The following is a 19415-nucleotide window of genomic DNA, read 5'->3' on the forward strand; positions in this document are numbered from 1 at the left end:
GAGAGAGAAGGGGAGGGGACGAACCTCCTTTGGAGAGTGGGGGGCGGGGGGATCTTGTGCTCTGGGGAGCTCCTCTCAGCGTGATGAGGGAAGGGGCTGCGCTAGAGAGGACTCCCTCAGGAAGAGGGGCAGGGTCTTCCGGAATGGGAGAGCTGGACTCCTCCGTGTGCAGGGGGAAAAGGGGTGATTTTCTCAGTATATTGGGGGGGGGGCTCCTCTGGGTGAGGAAAGCTGCGGGGAGGATGGGTTCCATGAGTGTGGAGGGGGACGCTAAGGGATAGGAGATTCCACCTGTGGTCAGTGCGGCGCCAGCAGCTGGAGATGTGAGTTGGGACCACTTTAGTGGGGGTTCAAATGCAAGTTAAGGGATTTGAAAGGGAGAGACGTCATAGGGAGAGGAAGGCGTGGGCACAGGCCGTGCCTCCACTAGGCCTAAGTGTGCGTGTGTGTGTGTCTGTGTGTGTGTGTCTGTGTGTGTAGGGAGTAGTGCACACGAAATGTTGGAGAGCTCTTATACATGTTGAGGTTGACATCTAGAGCATTTCATCATGAGTTTCAATGTTTTATTTTTTGAATGGCAGGTAGAAAATATTAACAGGGTTAGGAATGACTGTACGTTTATAATGTGTTGTGTGAAATGATCTGATAAAATGGCTTCTAAAGCACATTGAGAATGTACCTTGACTCTTTGAATCAGAAGGTTTTTTAAAAAAGGATCTGTGTGTCTTGGAAATTTTTGGTAGCCCCAGAAGCATCCCAGGTATATTTAAAGAATCATTGTCACTAACCTATTACTGCTTTGCCTGTTCCTGAATTCCTGTGGGCAAGCTTTACCCTTCACAGAAATGTGAATGAGGCTGAGAAACTCAAATATGCAGTGTGAAAAAATATACCTCATGGGTTTAAGGCACCCAGGTAATCATTTAATGAGGTTTCCTGTATTCCTGTAATCTAACACCACTGCACACTCTCTTATTCATAATTCTGAAATTTAAAAAGCTCTGAACACTTAAGTTTGGCACCATTCAGTGGCAAAACTAGACTATAAGGTGGGACTGTTCAGTCGCGCTACCTTACCTCTTTATTTCTCCTATTTAACATGAAAATTCAGACTTTTGCTGCAGAATTATTGAAATGTTTGATTATGACTTGAATACACTGGGGGTGTTAGGTAATATGTGGGAGGTACCAAGAACTACACTTGTAAAATAAAATAAAAAATTTCCAAAACACATCTGGTCCCCAGGGATTTCAGATCAGGGCTTGCTGACCAGTCTTTCCAGTTTGTTTGGTGCCCTGGATATTTTAACCTCATACCACCTACACTCTTGGGGCAATGCTCCCTCCTTAGATGGGAGGTTGTTCTCTTTTTGCAAAGTGTAGAGAAGAGGAAGATTAGGTCCTGAACGCTAGGATGGTTTTGCAGGCAGTTTTAGGAATAGTATAGAGGGCGTTGGGAGCTCTGGGAATAGATTCCTTTAGGACAATCCATGCAGCAGGTCCTACTTTGAGTTCTTTTGCTCCAGGAGTGGCCTTGGATAGTGAGCGTTGGGGTTGAAGGAGTTGGCACATTTTTGTGGTAGAAACATCTTAGCATTTGGAAGACCCCTGGGTTAGGTTTCACTGACTCTGAGGGAGTTCTTTCGAAGTCCCAGGGAGGACTTGGTGTACTCTTTGACTCCTGGCTTTGCCAGGATGCCCAGTAATGTCTTTTGTGTTCTAGGCTGCAGTGTGTGTTGCAAATCTTCTTGGAATCAGCTACAGGACCTGTGCCGTCTGGCCAAGCTCTCATGCCCTGCCCTCGGAATCTCCAAGAGGAATCTCTATGACTTTGAAGTCGAGTACCTGTGTGATTACAAGAAGATCCGCGTGAGTCTGGGGTGACCATGGCCGGGCAGGGGTGTCTCAAGGAAGCTGGCTTCCTGCTCCCTTGCCCTACTGTCTGCATTTGATTCTAAATGGAATTTTCTTCTCTGATCTTAAAAAATAGGATTAGTAGGCCCTCTTCTCATTCCTGTCTTACTGATGGAGAAACCTAGGAACATTCTGAGGGAGCCAGGAGCCAGGATGAATCCCCAAATAAGTCTCTCCTCCCACTTCCCTAAGAATACAAACCAGTTGAGCTGCTGAGCCCAAGAGTGGGGATGAGGATAGCTAACGGTTATTGAGCACTTGTACAAGGTGCTTTCCCTCAGGAACTCATTTAATGCCCCCAGCAACACTGTGAAATGGGAACTGTTATCATGGCCACAGGAGGTAATGTTAGGAGAGTTAAGAGAACAGACTGGCTTTAGCACACATCAGTTCAAATCCTAGTCGTGTAACCCCCGGATACTTAATGCAAATTCTCTATACTTTATTTTCCTTATCTATAAAATGGGGATGCTTAGTATTATCTACCTCATATAGAGTTGTGAGGATTATATTAGTTAATACAGTACATTCAAACAGTACATGCTACATAATGAATGTTAACCAAAAAATTTAAGCTTTTCCCCTTATTTACAGATGAGGAAACCAAGGCTCAGCAAAATTAAATAACTTGTCCAAGGCCATACCACTAGGGAATGAAGGTTCAGAATTTGTACCCAGGGTGTCTGTGTAGTTAAACTGTGTCCTATAGCCGCCCCCAGCAAGAGAAGGTCCCTCTGGCTGCTATTTGGAGAACAGACTATAGGGGCAAGGGCAGAAGCAAGGGGACCAGTGAGGAGGCCACTGCTGCAGTCCAGGCGAGTGGTGACAGTGATGATGGTTGGAAGTGGTCGAATTCTGGATGTAGTTTGAAGGTGGGGTTGACAGGATTTGCTGAGGGTGGATGTGAGGAGTGTTAGAGAAAGAAGTCAAGGATGACTCCCAAGAGTTGGGGCCTGAGCTGCTAGCAGGAGGGAGCTAATGATGAGGAAGACAGAGAAGGGAGTAGGTTTAGGAGATAAAATTAAAATTTAGAATTTGACCCTGGCCAGTGTGGCTAAGTTGGTTGGGCATTGTCCCATGCACTGAAAGGTTGCTGGTTCCATTCCCAGGGCACATGCCCAGGTTGCAGGTTTGATTACCAGTCAGGGGCGTGCAGGAGGTGGCTGGTCAATGTTTCACTCTCACATGGATGTTTCTCTCTCTCTTTCTCTCTCTAAAAATCAATTAAAATTACTTTTTAAAAAGTTAGAATTTAGACAGCATGAGTAGAACAGTACTTGAACCTACTGATCCTGGCTTTAGAGCCCATGCTTTTTAACCAATGCATGGAGCCATTCCAGAAAAGGGTGGGGAGTGGTTTGGGTGTTATCCATTGGTTTTGGAATGGAAGTCTCACGAGGGCTGGTCCAAGGGTCTCGCCACTTATGGTGGCCCCCATCCCCCTGGTCCCCCCAACAGGAACAGGAGTATTACCTGGTAAAATGGCGTGGATACCCAGAGTCAGAGAGTACCTGGGAGCCACGGCAGAATCTCAAGTGTGTGCGCATTCTCAAGCAGTTCCACAAGGACTTAGAACGAGAGTTGGTCCGGCGGCGCCACCGGTCAAAGCCCCCCCGGCACCTGGACCCAAGCTTGGCCAGCTACCTGGTGCAGAAGGCCAAGCAGAGACGGGCGCTCCAGCTCTGGGAGCAGGAGCTCAATGCCAAACGCAACCATCTGGGACGCATCACTGTGGAGAATGAGGTGGATCTGGATGGCCCCCCTCGGGCCTTTGTATACATTAACGAGTACCGCGTTGGTGAGGGCATCACCCTCAACCAGGTGGCAGTGGGCTGTGAGTGTAAGGACTGCTTGTGGGCACCTGCTGGAGGCTGCTGCCCCGGGGCATCGCTGCACAAGTTTGCCTACAATGACCAGGGCCAGGTGCGGCTGCGAGCTGGGCTGCCCATCTACGAGTGCAACTCCCGTTGCCGCTGTGGCTATGACTGCCCCAACCGTGTGGTACAGAAGGGCATCCGCTACAACCTCTGCATCTTCCGCACGGATGATGGGCGTGGCTGGGGCGTCCGCACACTGGAGAAGATCCGCAAGAACAGCTTCGTCATGGAGTACGTGGGAGAGGTAGGGAGTCAGGACCATGCGTGTGTGTGCAGCTCTTCCCATCTTGTGTTTCTACTGTGTGCGCCCAGCTCTCATCACAGTGTGCCTGCAACTTTCCTGCTTTCCCTGTGGAAAATGTGGGTGGTGGTGGTGTTTAACCCAAGGGCTAGGGATATCCTGGCAGGGGAGAGTATTCCAAGCTGGTAGTTAAAAGCATACTGAAACACTTCTAGACTGGGTTGATTTCATAAGGGTACCTCGCAAAGAGAAGAGTGGGAACTGAAATCCAGGCAGTGTTCCTTTTAATGGGCCGTGTGGGGTTGCGTTACCTGCAAAGGCATTTCTCATTTTACAAGGGTCCGGCTTATTGCTAAGCAGTGTCTTCCCAGAAAGATCGCCTTTTACTAATCTGCACAAAAGAACAGTTAGGAGTAGGACATAGACATGCCTTAAGGAGGTTGGCTGCTTCCTCCTCTAGACTTGCAGGATACTGGAAAGACCAGCTATATTAGGCAGGCTAGCTGCCAGACCAAACAACTTGCAGGTCTTAGTGACTTTGCAAATGAGAAGTCTGTTTGCTCCTGTAACAGTCTGGCATGGGTGTGTGGGCAGTGTCCTGTACAGTGGTACAGCCACGAGGAGGAGCTGCCTGTGATCCTCAGCCTTGCCTGGTAAGTAGACTGAGTGGGGGGAGAAGGGGAGGTTCCTAATGGGTCAGGCCTGGATGCAGTGCACATCATGTCTGTCCACCTCCACTGTCTGGAACCGAATCACTGGCCTTACCTCCATGCAGGGCAGGCTGAGAAGTATGACTTAGCTATGTGCCCAGGTGGAAAACAGGGATTTGGGTGAATAACTGTCTGTAGTGTCACTTTCAAAGGTGGGAGCCATTGAGCATTTGGGGTGGGGCAGTTCTTTGTTATGTAGGACCATCTCGTGCATTGAGGAACTTTTAACATCCCTGGACCTGGACCATTTAAATCCACGAGTGTGCCCTGTCATGGTGACAACCCCAAATTCCTCCATATTTCCACAGGTTTCTTAGGGGTTGCTATGATTGGGAAGTGACAGAAATTGGCATAAGGGACATACCCCTGAGGGTGTCTACACAGTAGTAGTGAAACTGATGAAGAGGACAGGCTTCCACTTTGACAAACTATAAAGTAGAGAGAGTCATTGCCCTGAGGGGCAGAGATGATCTGGAGGCAGAGCAGCCCACACTTCAGAGAACCCTGATGGGGAGTCTGGATGAGGAAATGTCCATACCCCAGATAATCCTGGCGGTCTGGTGGAGGAAATGTCCACATGTCAAAGGACCTGACAGTCTGGAAGAAGGAGGAGGTGGCATTAACCCAGAGGGGTCCTGACAATCTGCAGGAAGAGATGTCCACATCCCAGACTGACCTAGAGGATAAGAGCAAATGCTCCACACTCCAGAGGACCCTGGTGGTCTGCCTTAAGAGGTGTCTGCACCCACCCTGTCCTGACAGTCAAGAAAAAGAAGTGTCCTCACCCCAGAGGGATTTTGACTGTCAAAAGGAGATCAGGTCTACACCCAAGAGGACCCTAAAGCCTAGAGGAACTGTCCACACCCTTAGGTCCTGACACTCTGGAGGAGATGTCTAGACCTCTGAGGGATGCTAGCAGTTGGGAGGAGATGTTAACACCTCAGAGGGATGTCACCATTCTGGAGGAGGATGTGTGCATACTCCAGAGCCTCTGATGGTCTAGAGGAGGAGGTGTCCTGACCCCACAGGAGCCCAGCAGTCCTAGAGGAAGTCCAGGACAGATAGTGTCTCTAGCCTCACTCTACTGTACTGATGATCTTAAGGAAAGGCTATCTACAACACAGGATCCTGAGGCAAAGAGGAGGAAGAATCTGCAGCCCCAGGCACTCCAAAGTCCCCTAGGCCGGGTACTTTTCTGGCTGTTCTTCCTTAGTGTCCTTACTCCTCTACACTGTAAACATCAGGGTTTCCAGGGACCCTCTTGTTCCCGGTCTTTACTCTTCCTCCTCTCCACACATTCTCTCTGAGCTATTTCTTAGCCTCCCTCCTGCTATATTCAGCAACTTCCAGGCCCCCCTGCAATACCCTCAGACCTGTGGGATCTGGTGGCAACAGAGGCCCCCAAACACTACCAGAGCCAAACTCATCTTGCATCCTCCTGAGGAGGCAGCATGGCAAAATGGGCCGGAGGGTGGAGCCTGGTGCCTGAGATTGAAACGTAGCTCCACCACTCATCAGCTGTCACTTCACCGCTTTGTGTCTGTCCCCTAATCTGTAGAATGGGAATGATAATTGCACCCACCTCATACACTTGTGTAAGAACTAAAAGAGTTATCATGTGTGAAGCATTTAAATACTATTCAGTATAGAGTAAGTCTCCAATCAGTGTTAGCCATTACATTCCAAAATTCAGAAACCCAAAAGTTTTTTGTAACCCATTTGGCTATAAAACCTAACTGGACCTGATTTGGGCATATTTATAGTCTTTCTCTTACTTGGTATAACTATTCATAAATTTCATTGTAAAAATATTAATTGACTTGATTACGTGGTGTTGTCCCAGACCCTACCTAGTGTTATACAATCGAGGGTACACCATCTCATACCTGTTCGCCACCCTATCCTACAATCTGGAGACAGCATTCACTCTCCTACCTCTGTGTCTGCACTGAGAGTTCCTTTACGTGAGCTGCCCTTCCTCTACTTTGCACCTTTGTACCTTCTGTCAGAACATCCCTACCCTCACTCAACAGAGAGCCATAGCCTGTTTCATCCTTTCTAAAACATTGTCTTCTTATTTTAAAAACTCTGAAGTGACAGTGAGTCTCGATTAGTTTAATTAAATGATTGCATATCATTTAATGAGCAGCAGTTTTTCCTTTCTTGGGGAAAGGGCACATAGCTTTGTTCCTAACTGAAACGAAAACAGAAACACCTTTCACATCCCTCATCTTGTCAAATCTTTACAACAGCCCTGTCTGGATGGGATTTTGTCATTGTCATCCCCATTCTACAGATGGGAAAACTGAGGCCTAGAGTAGTATAGTAAAGGGCTCAGAGTCAGAAAGTTAGTCAAGTGGATTAAAATAAAATAAAAAAAGGCCCAAGTGTTTAAAATTGGTGCCCTGCCAGACCTGGTGGATTTTTTTGTTTTCTGGTTTTGTTTTGTTTGTTTTTTTTTGGCTGAGGAAATAGGTGTAGGGAGAGAACATTTAGGGTCCCATATCTGGGAGGGGGCAGAGTTCTGTGGTTCTGTTCACGTCAGCACCCTTTCCAAGCTGCCAGTTTATAGCCCACCCATCTTCCCCAGTCATTCTGGAGAGTTGCTAGGAAGCAGAAACACGAACTGATTTGTTCCTGAGTTTTCAGGGTGGCCCAACCCTTACAGAATGGGACTGAAAAGAAGACAGCAGGAACGGTTTGTACCCTGGAGGGCTTGCAGTGTGACTCATTCCTGGTGAGACAGGGAGAGCAGGTAGGGGCAGAACAGGCAGGAAGATGAGACTGGGGAAGTTGTGGGGCATTCCCTCTGGTTGGGGAGAGGCTGAAAGGCAAAAACTGGCTCAGACACCACCCAGTATGCTGGAAGCCCGGCAGAGGCTGCCCTTTGATCCTAGGGCTTCAGAGAGGCTTGGTGGGTGGGGACTGGGAGATTGAGGAAGGCTGCACAGAGAAGTAACATCTGGAGCTGCCACCACAAAAGAAGAGTGCGTGCTTTCCAGGAGGTAGAGGGAGACTGGCCTTGCTGTTCTCTTCCTCAAAATGCTGCTGTGCCTCCTGTTGTGTCCCTCAGGAGAGAGTCCCCATTCTTCAATCTAGTGTCAGAGCCCTTTTATGACCTGCAGTTTGGTTTCGGTGGTGTTTCTCTTTCCCAATGCTCTTGAAACCCTCCACATTCTTTCACTGTGAATGTCTGAATCCATCTCTTCTCTGTCACAAGACTGACCCATGAAAGATAGGACTGGGCCTGGTCCCTGTGACTCGCCCACTGAACTGACCCCTGAGGGCCAGGACCGAGCCTGGTTCCTGTGTTGTCTCCCCCACCCAACTGTGACCCATGCCTGCCCCTGCAGACACTGACTTCTGAGCATTACGACCAGGTACAGGGTAAGCCTCATAAAAATCCACTGAATGAATGAGTGGATAAATAAATCCTTGGGGTACAGGGAAGCCAGGTTCCTGAAGGAAAAGCTGGAGTATGGGGCAGTGAGCAGTGTGATCTGAGGGATAAATCTTGTTCTCCTAAAGGTGTTGTTGATCAGCATTTGACAGGGGACAGGCTGGAGGTGATGGTGTAAGAGGCAGGTAGGAGACAGGACACTAGTGTGGCCATGCAGGGTGGAGAAAACGGTGGTCAAAGCTAGAAGGGGAGATCTGAAAGTAGAAACAGTGTGGCTCCTAGCTGGCATGAGGATGAGCAAGAAAGGAGGCAAGGGTAGATCCAGTGTCAGAAGGGGGCTGGTGATGGCCACTGGGTCTGCAACAAAAGGAGAGGGAAGGAAGAAGGTGTGTGTGTGTGTAGGGGGAAGTGTTTGAGTTGCCAGTAGGACTACTGCTGGACATGGTATAGGTTGCTGGGCTAGAAAGAATAAAATGGCATTTCTTGCGAGTCTGCTGTGTGCTGTACACTGCTGGCACTTGTTTTTGAGGGTTGGGTGGAATCCTGGGAGAGGAGAAAGATCTGCCTGGTCGGGAGGGACCCTAGGCTGAGGCGTGGGCAGTTTTAGGTACCAGGGAACCCTCACCCAGAGACTGGCATGGTCAGCTACACCAGAAGGGGGGATTACCAGAAGGCTGTTATGGTTGGCCCCAGGGGGAAGAGGGAACTTGAGGGATGGAGAGGAGAGATTGGGCTGGATGGCGGTGGGGTGGAGAATCCATCTACAGCAGGGGTCCTCAAACTTTTTAAACAGGGGGCCAGTTCACTGTCCCTCAGACCGTTGGAGGGCTGGACTATAGTTTAAAACAAAACTATGAACAAATTCCTGTGCACACTGCACATATCTTATTTTGAAGTAAAAAAACAAAACGGGAACAAATACAATATTTGTATTTGCATGTGGCCCGCGGGCCGTAGTTTGAGGACCCCTGATCTACAGCCTTTGGGAGGTAAGGACAGGTCAGGGCTAGGATCATGGAGCAGCTTCATGTTTACTAGGTTAGCAGGGGACCCAGCCTTTGAGAGATGTCTCCTGCCATCTTAAATTCCAGTAGTTGATACTGCATAGCCTCGGGGCTGAGGGAGGGGCTCCTACCCAAGCTCCTGTCTCCTCTCTTTCATCTTCCTTCTGTGTTTTTGGCCTCAGCCTTTTTCTTGCATCTGAGATTCTCAGGGATCTTGGTCTTATCTCTGGACCTGGATCTTGCATATTAAGCTTCTGTCTGTTTCTCACTCTGCCTCTAGCTCTCCTGTCTGAGTCTCCCATTCAGTCTCCCTGTCCCCACCAGCCCAGGGCGCTTCTGCTTCTCTGTGTCCTTCTCACTGCTGTGTACATGGCCCTGTACAGCCTGTCTTGTCTTGTGCTGGGTCCTGTGAAGCCTCAGGCCCCTTTGCCCTGGATTAGTCAGCCCCTCCTTCTCCCTGCTTTCCTCTCCCCTCTCTGTTGAGCCCTGAGTCTTTTTCTTTCTTGCCCTTGATTTGCATCTCCTATATCTCACTATGGGTCTCATGATGGGGCTATATCTGTGTCTGTCTGTCTGACTGACTACTTTATCACCACTAGACCTTGTGGCCAGCCTTCACTCACCATTGAGAGACCCCCTAGACCAGCGGTCGCCAACCTTTTGGACCTCATGGACCACCAGTGGTCTGCGGACCACCAGTTGGCGACCGCTGCCTTAGACCATCCAGAGGCCTGAGGATGGATGGGTGGTGGGCAGCTGAGGCCTAGCCCCCTGGGAGGACTGACAGACCCTCTGCCTCACTGCCTCCCATGTGTCCATGCCTTCCAGCCACATGGGTGGGCTGCCGCCCTGCTCACTTGTTTTTCTCCTCCTGGGGGGCCAGGCACTGTGCTGGCTTTCCTTAGCCTTCTTGACCAATCCCTTCTCTCCCATGACCCTCTCCCCAGATTATTACTTCGGAGGAGGCGGAGCGGCGGGGCCAGATCTACGACCGCCAGGGTGCTACATACCTCTTTGACCTGGACTACGTGGAGGATGTGTACACTGTGGATGCTGCCTATTATGGCAACATCTCCCACTTTGTCAACCACAGTGTGGGTACCCTGCAGGTGGGCGAGGGTCGGGAGGAGCAGGCTGGGCCCCTCCTCACCCTCCTGCTGTTCTCTTTCTCCCAGTGCGACCCCAACCTCCAGGTGTACAACGTCTTCATAGACAACCTTGATGAGCGGCTGCCCCGCATTGCTTTCTTTGCCACAAGAACCATCTGGGCAGGCGAGGAGCTCACTTTTGATTACAACATGCAAGGTGGGGGTGTCAAGGGACTGGGGGCAGGGGCACACAGTGACATGGGACACAAAGACCCCTCCCCAAGGAGCTTTAAGATGCTCTTTCTGACTCCCAATCTCCCATCTGGACTTTTCGACCCCTGCCTACCCTTTGGGGGTCCCCTCATTCCCAACCCCTGGACCAACTTCTCCCAAGACTCCTGGGGGAGGAAGATGTTTGGCTTGAGAATTAATACTTCTCCTGATTTCAATCTTGTCTGAAATATCCTCAGTCCTCCAACCCTCCCTGTTCCTAACCCTTTTTGGCTTTCCTCGTTCCAAGCCTCTGGACACCCTATGGCCTCCAACCAGTCCCCTACTTGACAAACTAGCCACCTCTGAGACACTCAAGAGGGGATCTTTGGCAGGAGAGTTCAGATATCCCTCTGATGCCCAGGTGACCCTTCATTCCCGGACCTCTGCCTGCCATAACCCTCCTGGTTCTCCCCAACACTCCCTGCCTCCCCACAACCCCTGGCCATCTTCCTTTCCCCCGTATAACCCCCAAATCCTGGCCATCTTCCTAACATGTGAACACCCTCTAGTGCTAAGCCCTGGCCCCAGCCCCAAACTACCAACTCCATGACCCCCCTCCTGACCCAAATCCCAGACCTGTTCCCAGCCCCCAAGATCCCTGGGTCTCATGGTAAAGGGGCAGTGGGACACTACACCTAGGCCTTCTAACAAGTCCCCTCCCCCCTCCTGCCCTCCCTGGCTGTGTGACTCCACAGTGGACCCCGTGGACATGGAGAGCACCCGCATGGACTCCAACTTTGGCCTGGCTGTGCTCCCCGGCTCCCCCAAGAAGCGGGTCCGTATTGAATGCAAGTGTGGGACTGAATCCTGCCGCAAATACCTCTTCTAGCCCTTCGAAATCTGAGGCCAGACTGACTGTGGGGGCCTAAAGCCCATCTCACCCACCCCTGTACCCACTTGCCCTCCTGTTGAGGAATGACTGCCAGGGCCTCCCGCCTGCTTCCACCCACCCCCACCTGCCCTGTGCTCGGGGTTGTGGTGAGGACTGACTTTCAGAAATCCCCTCTCCCCATCCTAGCTCCATGGGTTGCACTTAACAACCCTTTGCCCATTTTGCGAAGTAAGCTGTCAACATCAGGAGTTTCTGCAGTTGAGATTCACAGCCTATTAAGGGGGTTCCAGGGGTGAACCCCAGCCCCAGAATAGAAAGATGGTTATTCACCTGCTTCAGCCTGGAGCTTGAGAGGTCTGTTGCAGGCCCTCTCCCTACTGCTCCAGGAGTGTGGAAGCTGCCCCAGCGCAGGCTGACATCAGAGTTCAGACTTCCCAGCCCATTTGGTGAAAGAAAGAGGGTTTGTAGGGCTGGGGACTGGTTTCTGCTTATGCTCACATGTAGGCTTTGCATCCCAGAAGTAGCTGCCCACATGCCACTGGAAGGAGAGTGGATGCCCATGGCTCACTGGTCACTGGCCAATGAGAGGAAGGCAGTCCAGACTCTCCGAACCCTTAAGGTGGACTGGGATTGAGCTCTGCCCATGAGGTGCACAGAAGGCGCCTGGGAGCCCCGTCGGCGTGTGACGACTGCTGGGACTACTCAGAGCTGGAACCAAGACCTAGGTAGGCTGTAGATAGCACTTAGGACAAAAATGTGCATTGATGGGGTGGTGCTGAGGTGCCAAGCACTGGGCTGAGCACCTGGTCTACATAGATTGTCTCAGGGAAGCCTTAAAAACTGTGGAGGTGGATCCTAGGAAAGGGCCCATATGGCAGGAGGCCAAGTACAGTCTCAAAAGTTACCTGCCCACAAATGTACAGAAGACGAAGGGTCTGATGGCTGCCTCACCCCTTGCTTCCCCTGTGAGGTCTTCTCCAGGAAGCCTTCCCTGACTACCTGTGCCCAGAGCGCCCCTCTGTGAGACTGTGCCCTGCCACCAGATCTGTGTGGCTGTCTGTTTGTCTGTGCTCCCTGCCCCTAGACTGAATTTCAGGCATGGACTGAATCTCATTCTCCTCTTGTATATTTCTTGGCCCAACCCAGCCTGGGGTAGGCATCAATAAAAAGAGTTGCTGACTGAACAAACCAAGGTGTGGGGATTGAAGACCTCACGTAGGTGGGGTTGGGGGGATGAGAGGCTGGGAGCTGGGGTACCCAGGGATGTGTTCCTCAAATCTCAACCATTTGACTAGAACACCCCCACAGCATACCACCTCCACCATTGTCTCCCTAACATCTTGACTTAAAAGAAGCTTGTTTTATACTTAAAATTTTAAAATGCACTGAAAAAGCAAACTAAATCCATTGCTGTCTCAATAGACAAACCATTATCATTGGCCATAAAGAAAAATAACCCGAGAAATAAATACGGTGGAAATACAGAAATATGATACAATTCTAGCTGGGTCCTCCCAGCTCTTAGAGGCTTTGAATCCAAAGCCTGCCTACTCCATTCAAACAGAAAATTTTGTATTTTTGTTGTATTTACATTTTCTGCAAATAATTATTGAGCACCTAATATGCACCAGGGTAGAAAGTGGAGAGTAAGGAGATGATGTTTCAGATATACTTGTTTTGATCATCCCTCAACCTGAATGTGAGGCTGTGCCTTTTGTTCTTGCTCAGAGACGTCACATGCTGTGACACACTTACCCAAAGATTTCAGAGACTTGACATTACAGGTGACAGAATTGTAAAAAACTAAGAGACTTCCACACACAGCATGTAGGACATAGGCCTCCAAACAGCTCCCAGACATGTACTCTGGGTACTAACCCCAGACCTCAGAGACCTCACACCTGGGATCCAGCTCGGAGATCTGGGACATAGGCCCTGAATAACTAACAGGCTACATCAAAACTAGGGAGCCAGACTCATAAACAGCCCCAAGACCTAAATGCTGCCTCCTATGCTGGGATCTGGACCCCAAACACATTACAGAACTTTCTTTTGGGATAGAAATGCACAAACATCTCAAAGACCTCACAGCCTGGGATACTGTTACCTAAGTTATTCAGAGTTTTCACACCCTGATAATCGATTCTCAGACTGCTTGGAGCCCTCCCATCCTGGGACAGATCCCCAAACAGCTGGGATGTCACACCCCAAACACCTGAGACCTCACACTCGGAACACAGATCCCTAAATGATCCTGAAACCTTACTTCTTGGACACAGACCCCCAAATTGCTTAGAGACACCCTGAAAAACTAAACACCCCAAAGACCTCACTCCCTAGAATATGGTGCCACAACAACTTAGAGCCTCAAGTCTTAGACATAGACCCCAAAGAGCTTAGAGATCTCACAGCCCAGTGCCATGTTTAGAGAATTCTGACGCTGGGAAGGAGATCTGTGTATAGCTCAGAGACCTCACACCTGACACCCCAAAATGGTTCAGAATAGGGCACCAGAGGAAAGACTACCAAATGCTTCAGAGACCTCAAGCTTTGTAACCCACACATCTGAAAGTCTGCCTACAGACCCCCACAATGCTCAGACACTTCAGAACCAGGGATACAGACCCACCAATTCCTCAGAGAACTTACACACTGGGAGAGAGATGGACAAATAGTTCAGAGACCTCACACCCTCTTCCAGACCACCAGACAACTAAGAGACCTCATACCCTGAACACAATACCCAAGAGTTCCCAAGTCCTACACCAGCTCAGAGACCATGATATTAACACAGATTGCTGTTCAGAGAGGTCATGTACTGGACACAGACTTCCTAAAAATAGCTCAGAGCCTTCATATACTAAGAGACCCCCAAGACGCCTCACTCGGTTTGCAGAAGAGCTCAAAGATCTGAAAATCTGAATACTAATCCTCTACATAGTTAAGAGACTTCACACTTGTGATACCTCAAATATACCTGAGATCACACAACCTGGACACAGACCCCAAACAGCTTATAAACCTCACATCCTGGCTTCAAGTCCCCAAACAGCTCAGAATCTTCACTGTAAGCACGAACCTCCAAATGATTCAGAAATATACCCTGGACTCAGACCTCAGAACCATTCATGGAACTTATCCTTTGTACTCATATCCAAAATTGACAGAGATTAAACAGCCTAGAAACCTCACATTCTGTGCAAAGTCTGCCACAAACAGCAGAGACCTCATAACGGACAGAGACCCATAGCAGCAGAGGGACCTTACATTGTGGACACAAGCTCTCAGACAACTCAGAGAACTTTTTAAAAAATATATATTTTTTATTGATTTCAGAGAGGAAGGGAGGGGGGTAGAGAGAAAAACATCAATGATGAGAGAGAATCATTGATCAGCTGCCTCCTGCATGCCCCCTTTTAGGGATCGAGCCCGCAACTTGGGCATGTGTCCTTGACTGAAATTGAACCCTGGACTCTTTAGTCTGCAGGCCGATGCTCTATCCGCTGAGCCAGACCAGCTAGGGCTTCAGAGAACTTCTAACCTGGGAGATACAAAAAGAGCTCAGAGACAGCACATTTGGCTGCATAGCCCCCACAGCTCAAGTACTTCACATTATGGGACAGAAACTCTCAGGGAGTTCATTAACCTCACAATCTGCAAAGCAGACCCACAGGTTTTCCAGAGGCCCCACACGTTAGACAATGCCAAAGTGCTCGGAGTTAACACAACTTGCACCCTAAGACACATCCCCACACAGCTCACATACATAACCACCTGTACACAGATACCCCCCCCCCAAACACCTGAGAGACATCACACTGGTAACAGAACCCCAAACCACTCAGATACCTCAGACTCTGGAACTGAGACTCCCTCAATAGGAACTACTGTGCCCTTGGAAACACAGCCCAACAGTTAGGGACCTCACCACCAAGGGATACGGAGATCAGAGATCTCACACTCGGGGACACACCTCAGAAGTCTGAAACAGCAGACATCAAAACTCAGGAAACAGATTCTGAAACTGCTCTGAAAAATCACACCGAGGACAAAAGTCACAACATCATAGAGAACTCATTCCCTCCCTAGGATATGGGCTCAAAAGTGTTCACACCCTGAGCACAGACACTCAAACACATCAGAGTCCTCATCTGAGGGTTATGGGCCCTCAGACCTGAAAAGAGAGACTTCTAAATAGTTCAGAGACACCGTACTCTGCACAGACACCACCACAGAATTAGATTTTATACACAAAATAAAGGCTTTCAAACAGCTCAGAAAAACTAACTGGGGCTTATGTGCGCACACACACACACACACACACACACACACCACACCACACCACTGAAAGCTCACAGACCGTACCCTGGAACAAACCCCTAATGAGTCACACCCTGGGACAGACCTCCCAAGAGGAAGAGGTTTCATACCTGAAAATATATCCCGAACAGGTCAAGGAGCTCTCGAACCAAAAGAGCTCAGGGACCATGTATTGTAGGACAGTCACCCAAACAGCTCAGTGAACTCACCCCTGGAAAGTAGACCAGAAAAAGCTCAGAACTCTTGAATCCAGAATTCAGAGAATTAATATGCTGAATATAGAACATCAAATCATCCAGAGACCTCAAATCATGGGACATACACAACCAAACAGGCCAGGGACCTCACACCCTGAGACATACACACAAAAACAGCTCAGAGAATTCAAATTCTAAGAAATAAATGCTCCCAAAGAGCAGACCCCACACCCTGTGACATATGCACAAAAATAACCACATGAACTGAGCTTTATACCCACAAATATTTCATAGAAATAGCATTCAGGGACATACACCCACACACAGATCAGAGCACTCACATCCTGGGAAATAAACCAAATGGGTCAGGTAGCTCACACATTGAGACCTATACCCACAAAGAGACCAGAGACTCAAATCATGGGGCATAAACTCAAAACACCTCAGAGACCTCACATGCTAGATCAAAGGAAAATAGGTGGCAACCTGGGACACAGCCATAGACAGACCAGAGACCACACACTGTTGACAAACATACAAGGACAGACTGTCACACCTGAGACAAACAACCATAAGAGATATCTCACATCCTGATGGACACCCACAAACAAGTCTGACACCCTGGGCCACGGACCCTCAAATGGATCAGACTTCACACCCTTGGACATACACCCACAGACAGTAGAGCTTGCAAGTTGGAAAGACACACAGAACTAGATGACAGACTTCTCATCCTGGGACATAAACCCAAAAAGAAGTAAGAGAACTCAGGTCTTAGCACACAACACCCATAATTACAACAGAGACTCCTATCTTCAGGCACGCCTGCAAAACATCAGAGCACACCCCATGGAATGTACACCCTCAGAGAGATCAGATATTGCCCACCCTTTGACGTACAGCAAAATAAATCAGAGATGCATATTCTAGGAAATACACTTCAAAATCCTGGGAAACATTCACAAAGAGATTAGAGACCTTAAACCCTGGGATATATACCCACAAACAGATAATAAACTACATACCCTGAGAAACATACCCACAAACAGCTGGGGATTTCACATCCTGGAACTAACAGCAAGAAGCAAACCAGAGACCTCAAAAGCTTGATAATATACACGAAGAGGTTAGAGTTATCACATCTTGGGACATATAGTTTACAGACTTCAAGATGTTTACAGACTTCACATGCTGGGAAATATGCACCGAAACAGATCAGAAACCTCACATCCTAGAACACACCCTCAAACAGATCACAGACATAAAATCCTGGAAAACACAACCCATAAACCATTCATAAACATTGCATCCTGGAGCAAACAACGGCAAACAAATCAGAGACCTCATATCTGGGGACTACCCACAAAGAGAATACAGATAACAGATCCGGAGGCACACACCCAGAAACATATCAGATAAAATCCTGGGAAGACAGCCATAAACAGATCAGAGAGGCCCACCGACAAAACACAGAGTGGAGAGAGACACATTCTGGAATGCATACCACAAACAGCTCAGAAAAATCCCATATGTTGGAAAATACAACCACAAACCCCTTAGAGACTTCACATCCTTGGACATATACCAACAGATCAGACACCTCAAAAACCTACAAATCAGACATGGAAACATCAGCCCTCATATAGGGGAATCCACCCAAAAACACATTAGAGGGCTCACGTACTGAGATATACACTGACAAAAAGATTAGTGACCTTGCCACCTGGACGTGCACCACACACAGGTCAGAGACCTCCATCCAACAACATACATGAACAAATGGCTCAGAGACACCATGCTGGATCATACAAAACAAAAAGATCAGAGACTTCAAATCCCGCAACATACACCCACAATCAAGTCTGACACTCCACATGCTGAAAAATACACCAGGTGGTAGACAAAGTCCACAAAGAGATCAGAGGATCCAGCATTTTAGCTTCAAATCTCTCTCTGACCTCTGCTTCTGCCGTCCCATCAATTTTTGTGACTCTACTTCTCTCATCACATGCCCCTCCTTGTCTTGACATACATAGTCACTTAGTCTTTTCTGATCTTGAAGTTTCGGCCTTCCTCCTATAATGACCCTTGTGATTACAAGTGGGACCTCCTAGATCAGGGGTGGGGGACCTTTTTTCTTCCAAGGGCTATTTGGATATTTATAACATCATTTGTGGGCCATAAAAAATTATCATCTTAAAAATTAACCTGCTAGCCCTAGCTGGTTTGGCTCAGTGGATAGAGCATTGGCCTATGGACCAAAGGGTCCCAGGATCGATTCTGGTCAAGGGCATGTACCTTGGTTGCAGGCTCCTCCCCGGACATGAGGGGCTCATGCAGGAGGCAATCAATTGATGTATTTCTCTCACATCAATGTTTCTCCCTGTCTTTCCCTCTCTCTTCCACTCTCTCTAAAAATCAATGGAAAAATATCCTCGGGTGAGGATTAATAACAACAAAAGATATTAACCTGCTATGTTTGGTCAAACATTTAATTAACTCACCCCTAATGTCTTGGCAGGGCCAGACCAAATGATTTCTCGGGTCTTATATGGCCTCGGCCCGGACGTTCCCCACCCTGTCCTAGATAATCCAGGATAACCGCCCATCTCAGGATGCTTGCCTACTATGTATCTGCCAAGTCCCCTTTTCCAGGTAAGACAACATATTAACAAGTTCCAAGAATGCGGTGAGGACATATTTGGTGATCCATTATTTGAGCAAACAGAACACACATACACACAAAAAATAAACATCACATCCTGGGACATACATCAATGAAGTGCTCAAGGACTTCACGTCTGGAGTCATATACCTCCCAAGAGATCAGAGACCTTCCACCCTGAGACACATACAGAACATGAGAAAGCCATTCTGGGACATTTACCAAAGAATTCTTAGAGCCCTCACACTCTGGGAATTAAACCCACAAAGACATAAGAGAACTCACTCTCTGGGACATATACCCCACTAAGAGACCGGAGACCCACATTCTAAGACCCCCCAAACAGACTAGATCTTTGACTTTGGGACATATTCACACAGAGCAGGAAAAAGCACACATTTTCTGACATACACACAAACAGATCTCACAGACTGGGACATATAACCACATAGAGAACAGACCTCCTCTCTTTTACAAACACACCCAAGGAGAATGCACACTCATATATGTGAAATATTAATATAAACAGATCAAAGATCTGATCTGAGAAATACAACCCAAACCCCACCAGATACCTCCAATCCTGTAGCATGAACCAACAAAGAAGTTACAACCCACACATGCTGGTAAATGCAGCAGATAAATACAGATACCTGAAATCTTGGGTGTACAGACTCAGGGAGATCAGACAGCTCAGATCCTGGATATACACCCACGAACAGAGATCCTCCCAGAAACAACATGCACGGAAATGCACCCAGAAACATATCACAGAGCTGTCAATGTGGGACACGCACCCACAAACAGATCAGAGGCCTCACATCCTGAAACACACACCCAGAACCAGCTCAGAAAACTCACATCCCAGACACACACACACACACACACACACAC

The 19415-nt window shown here is 48.5% G+C and overlaps 1 protein-coding gene and 1 pseudogene across 3 annotated transcripts; both read left to right on the forward strand.

Annotated features, from left to right (window-relative positions):
• The first annotated feature begins 10 nt into the window (after positions 1–10).
• SUV39H1 (suppressor of variegation 3-9 homolog 1) lies at positions 11–12527 on the forward strand. 3 transcript variants are annotated; one of them, XR_001513033.1, is made up of 7 exons: positions 11–183; positions 1724–1869; positions 3373–4035; positions 10094–10240; positions 10322–10451; positions 10755–10868; positions 11203–11289. XR_001513033.1 is itself a non-coding variant. In XM_006758866.2 (6 exons), the coding sequence occupies exons 1-6, from the start codon at positions 84–86 to the stop codon at positions 11334–11336; spliced, it is 1320 nt and encodes a 439-aa protein (XP_006758929.1). In that variant the 5' UTR covers positions 11–83; the 3' UTR covers positions 11337–12527. The 3 variants fall into 3 exon arrangements, 2 of the variants coding, with proteins under 2 accessions (XP_006758929.1, XP_015416233.1); XM_006758866.2 differs by lacking the exon at positions 10755–10868 and having other exon boundaries at positions 11203–12527; XM_015560747.1 differs by having other exon boundaries at positions 10755–11283.
• LOC107182309 overlaps positions 11958–19415 on the forward strand; it is a 9386-nt pseudogene continuing 1928 nt past the window's right edge.

Source organism: Myotis davidii, unplaced genomic scaffold, assembly GCF_000327345.1.
Source record: "Myotis davidii unplaced genomic scaffold, ASM32734v1 scaffold855, whole genome shotgun sequence".
NCBI lineage: Eukaryota > Metazoa > Chordata > Mammalia > Chiroptera > Vespertilionidae > Myotis > Myotis davidii.

Coding starts and splice junctions, on each gene's coding strand:
- SUV39H1 (XM_006758866.2), top strand. CDS start 84: ATGAGGGAAGGGGCTGCGCTAGAGAGGACTCCCTCAGGAAGAGGGGCA. Junction 1,870..3,372: donor GTGATTACAAGAAGATCCGC/GTGAGTCTGGGG, acceptor TCCCCCCAACAG/GAACAGGAGTATTACCTGGT. Junction 10,241..10,321: donor CCCACTTTGTCAACCACAGT/GTGGGTACCCTG, acceptor TCTTTCTCCCAG/TGCGACCCCAACCTCCAGGT.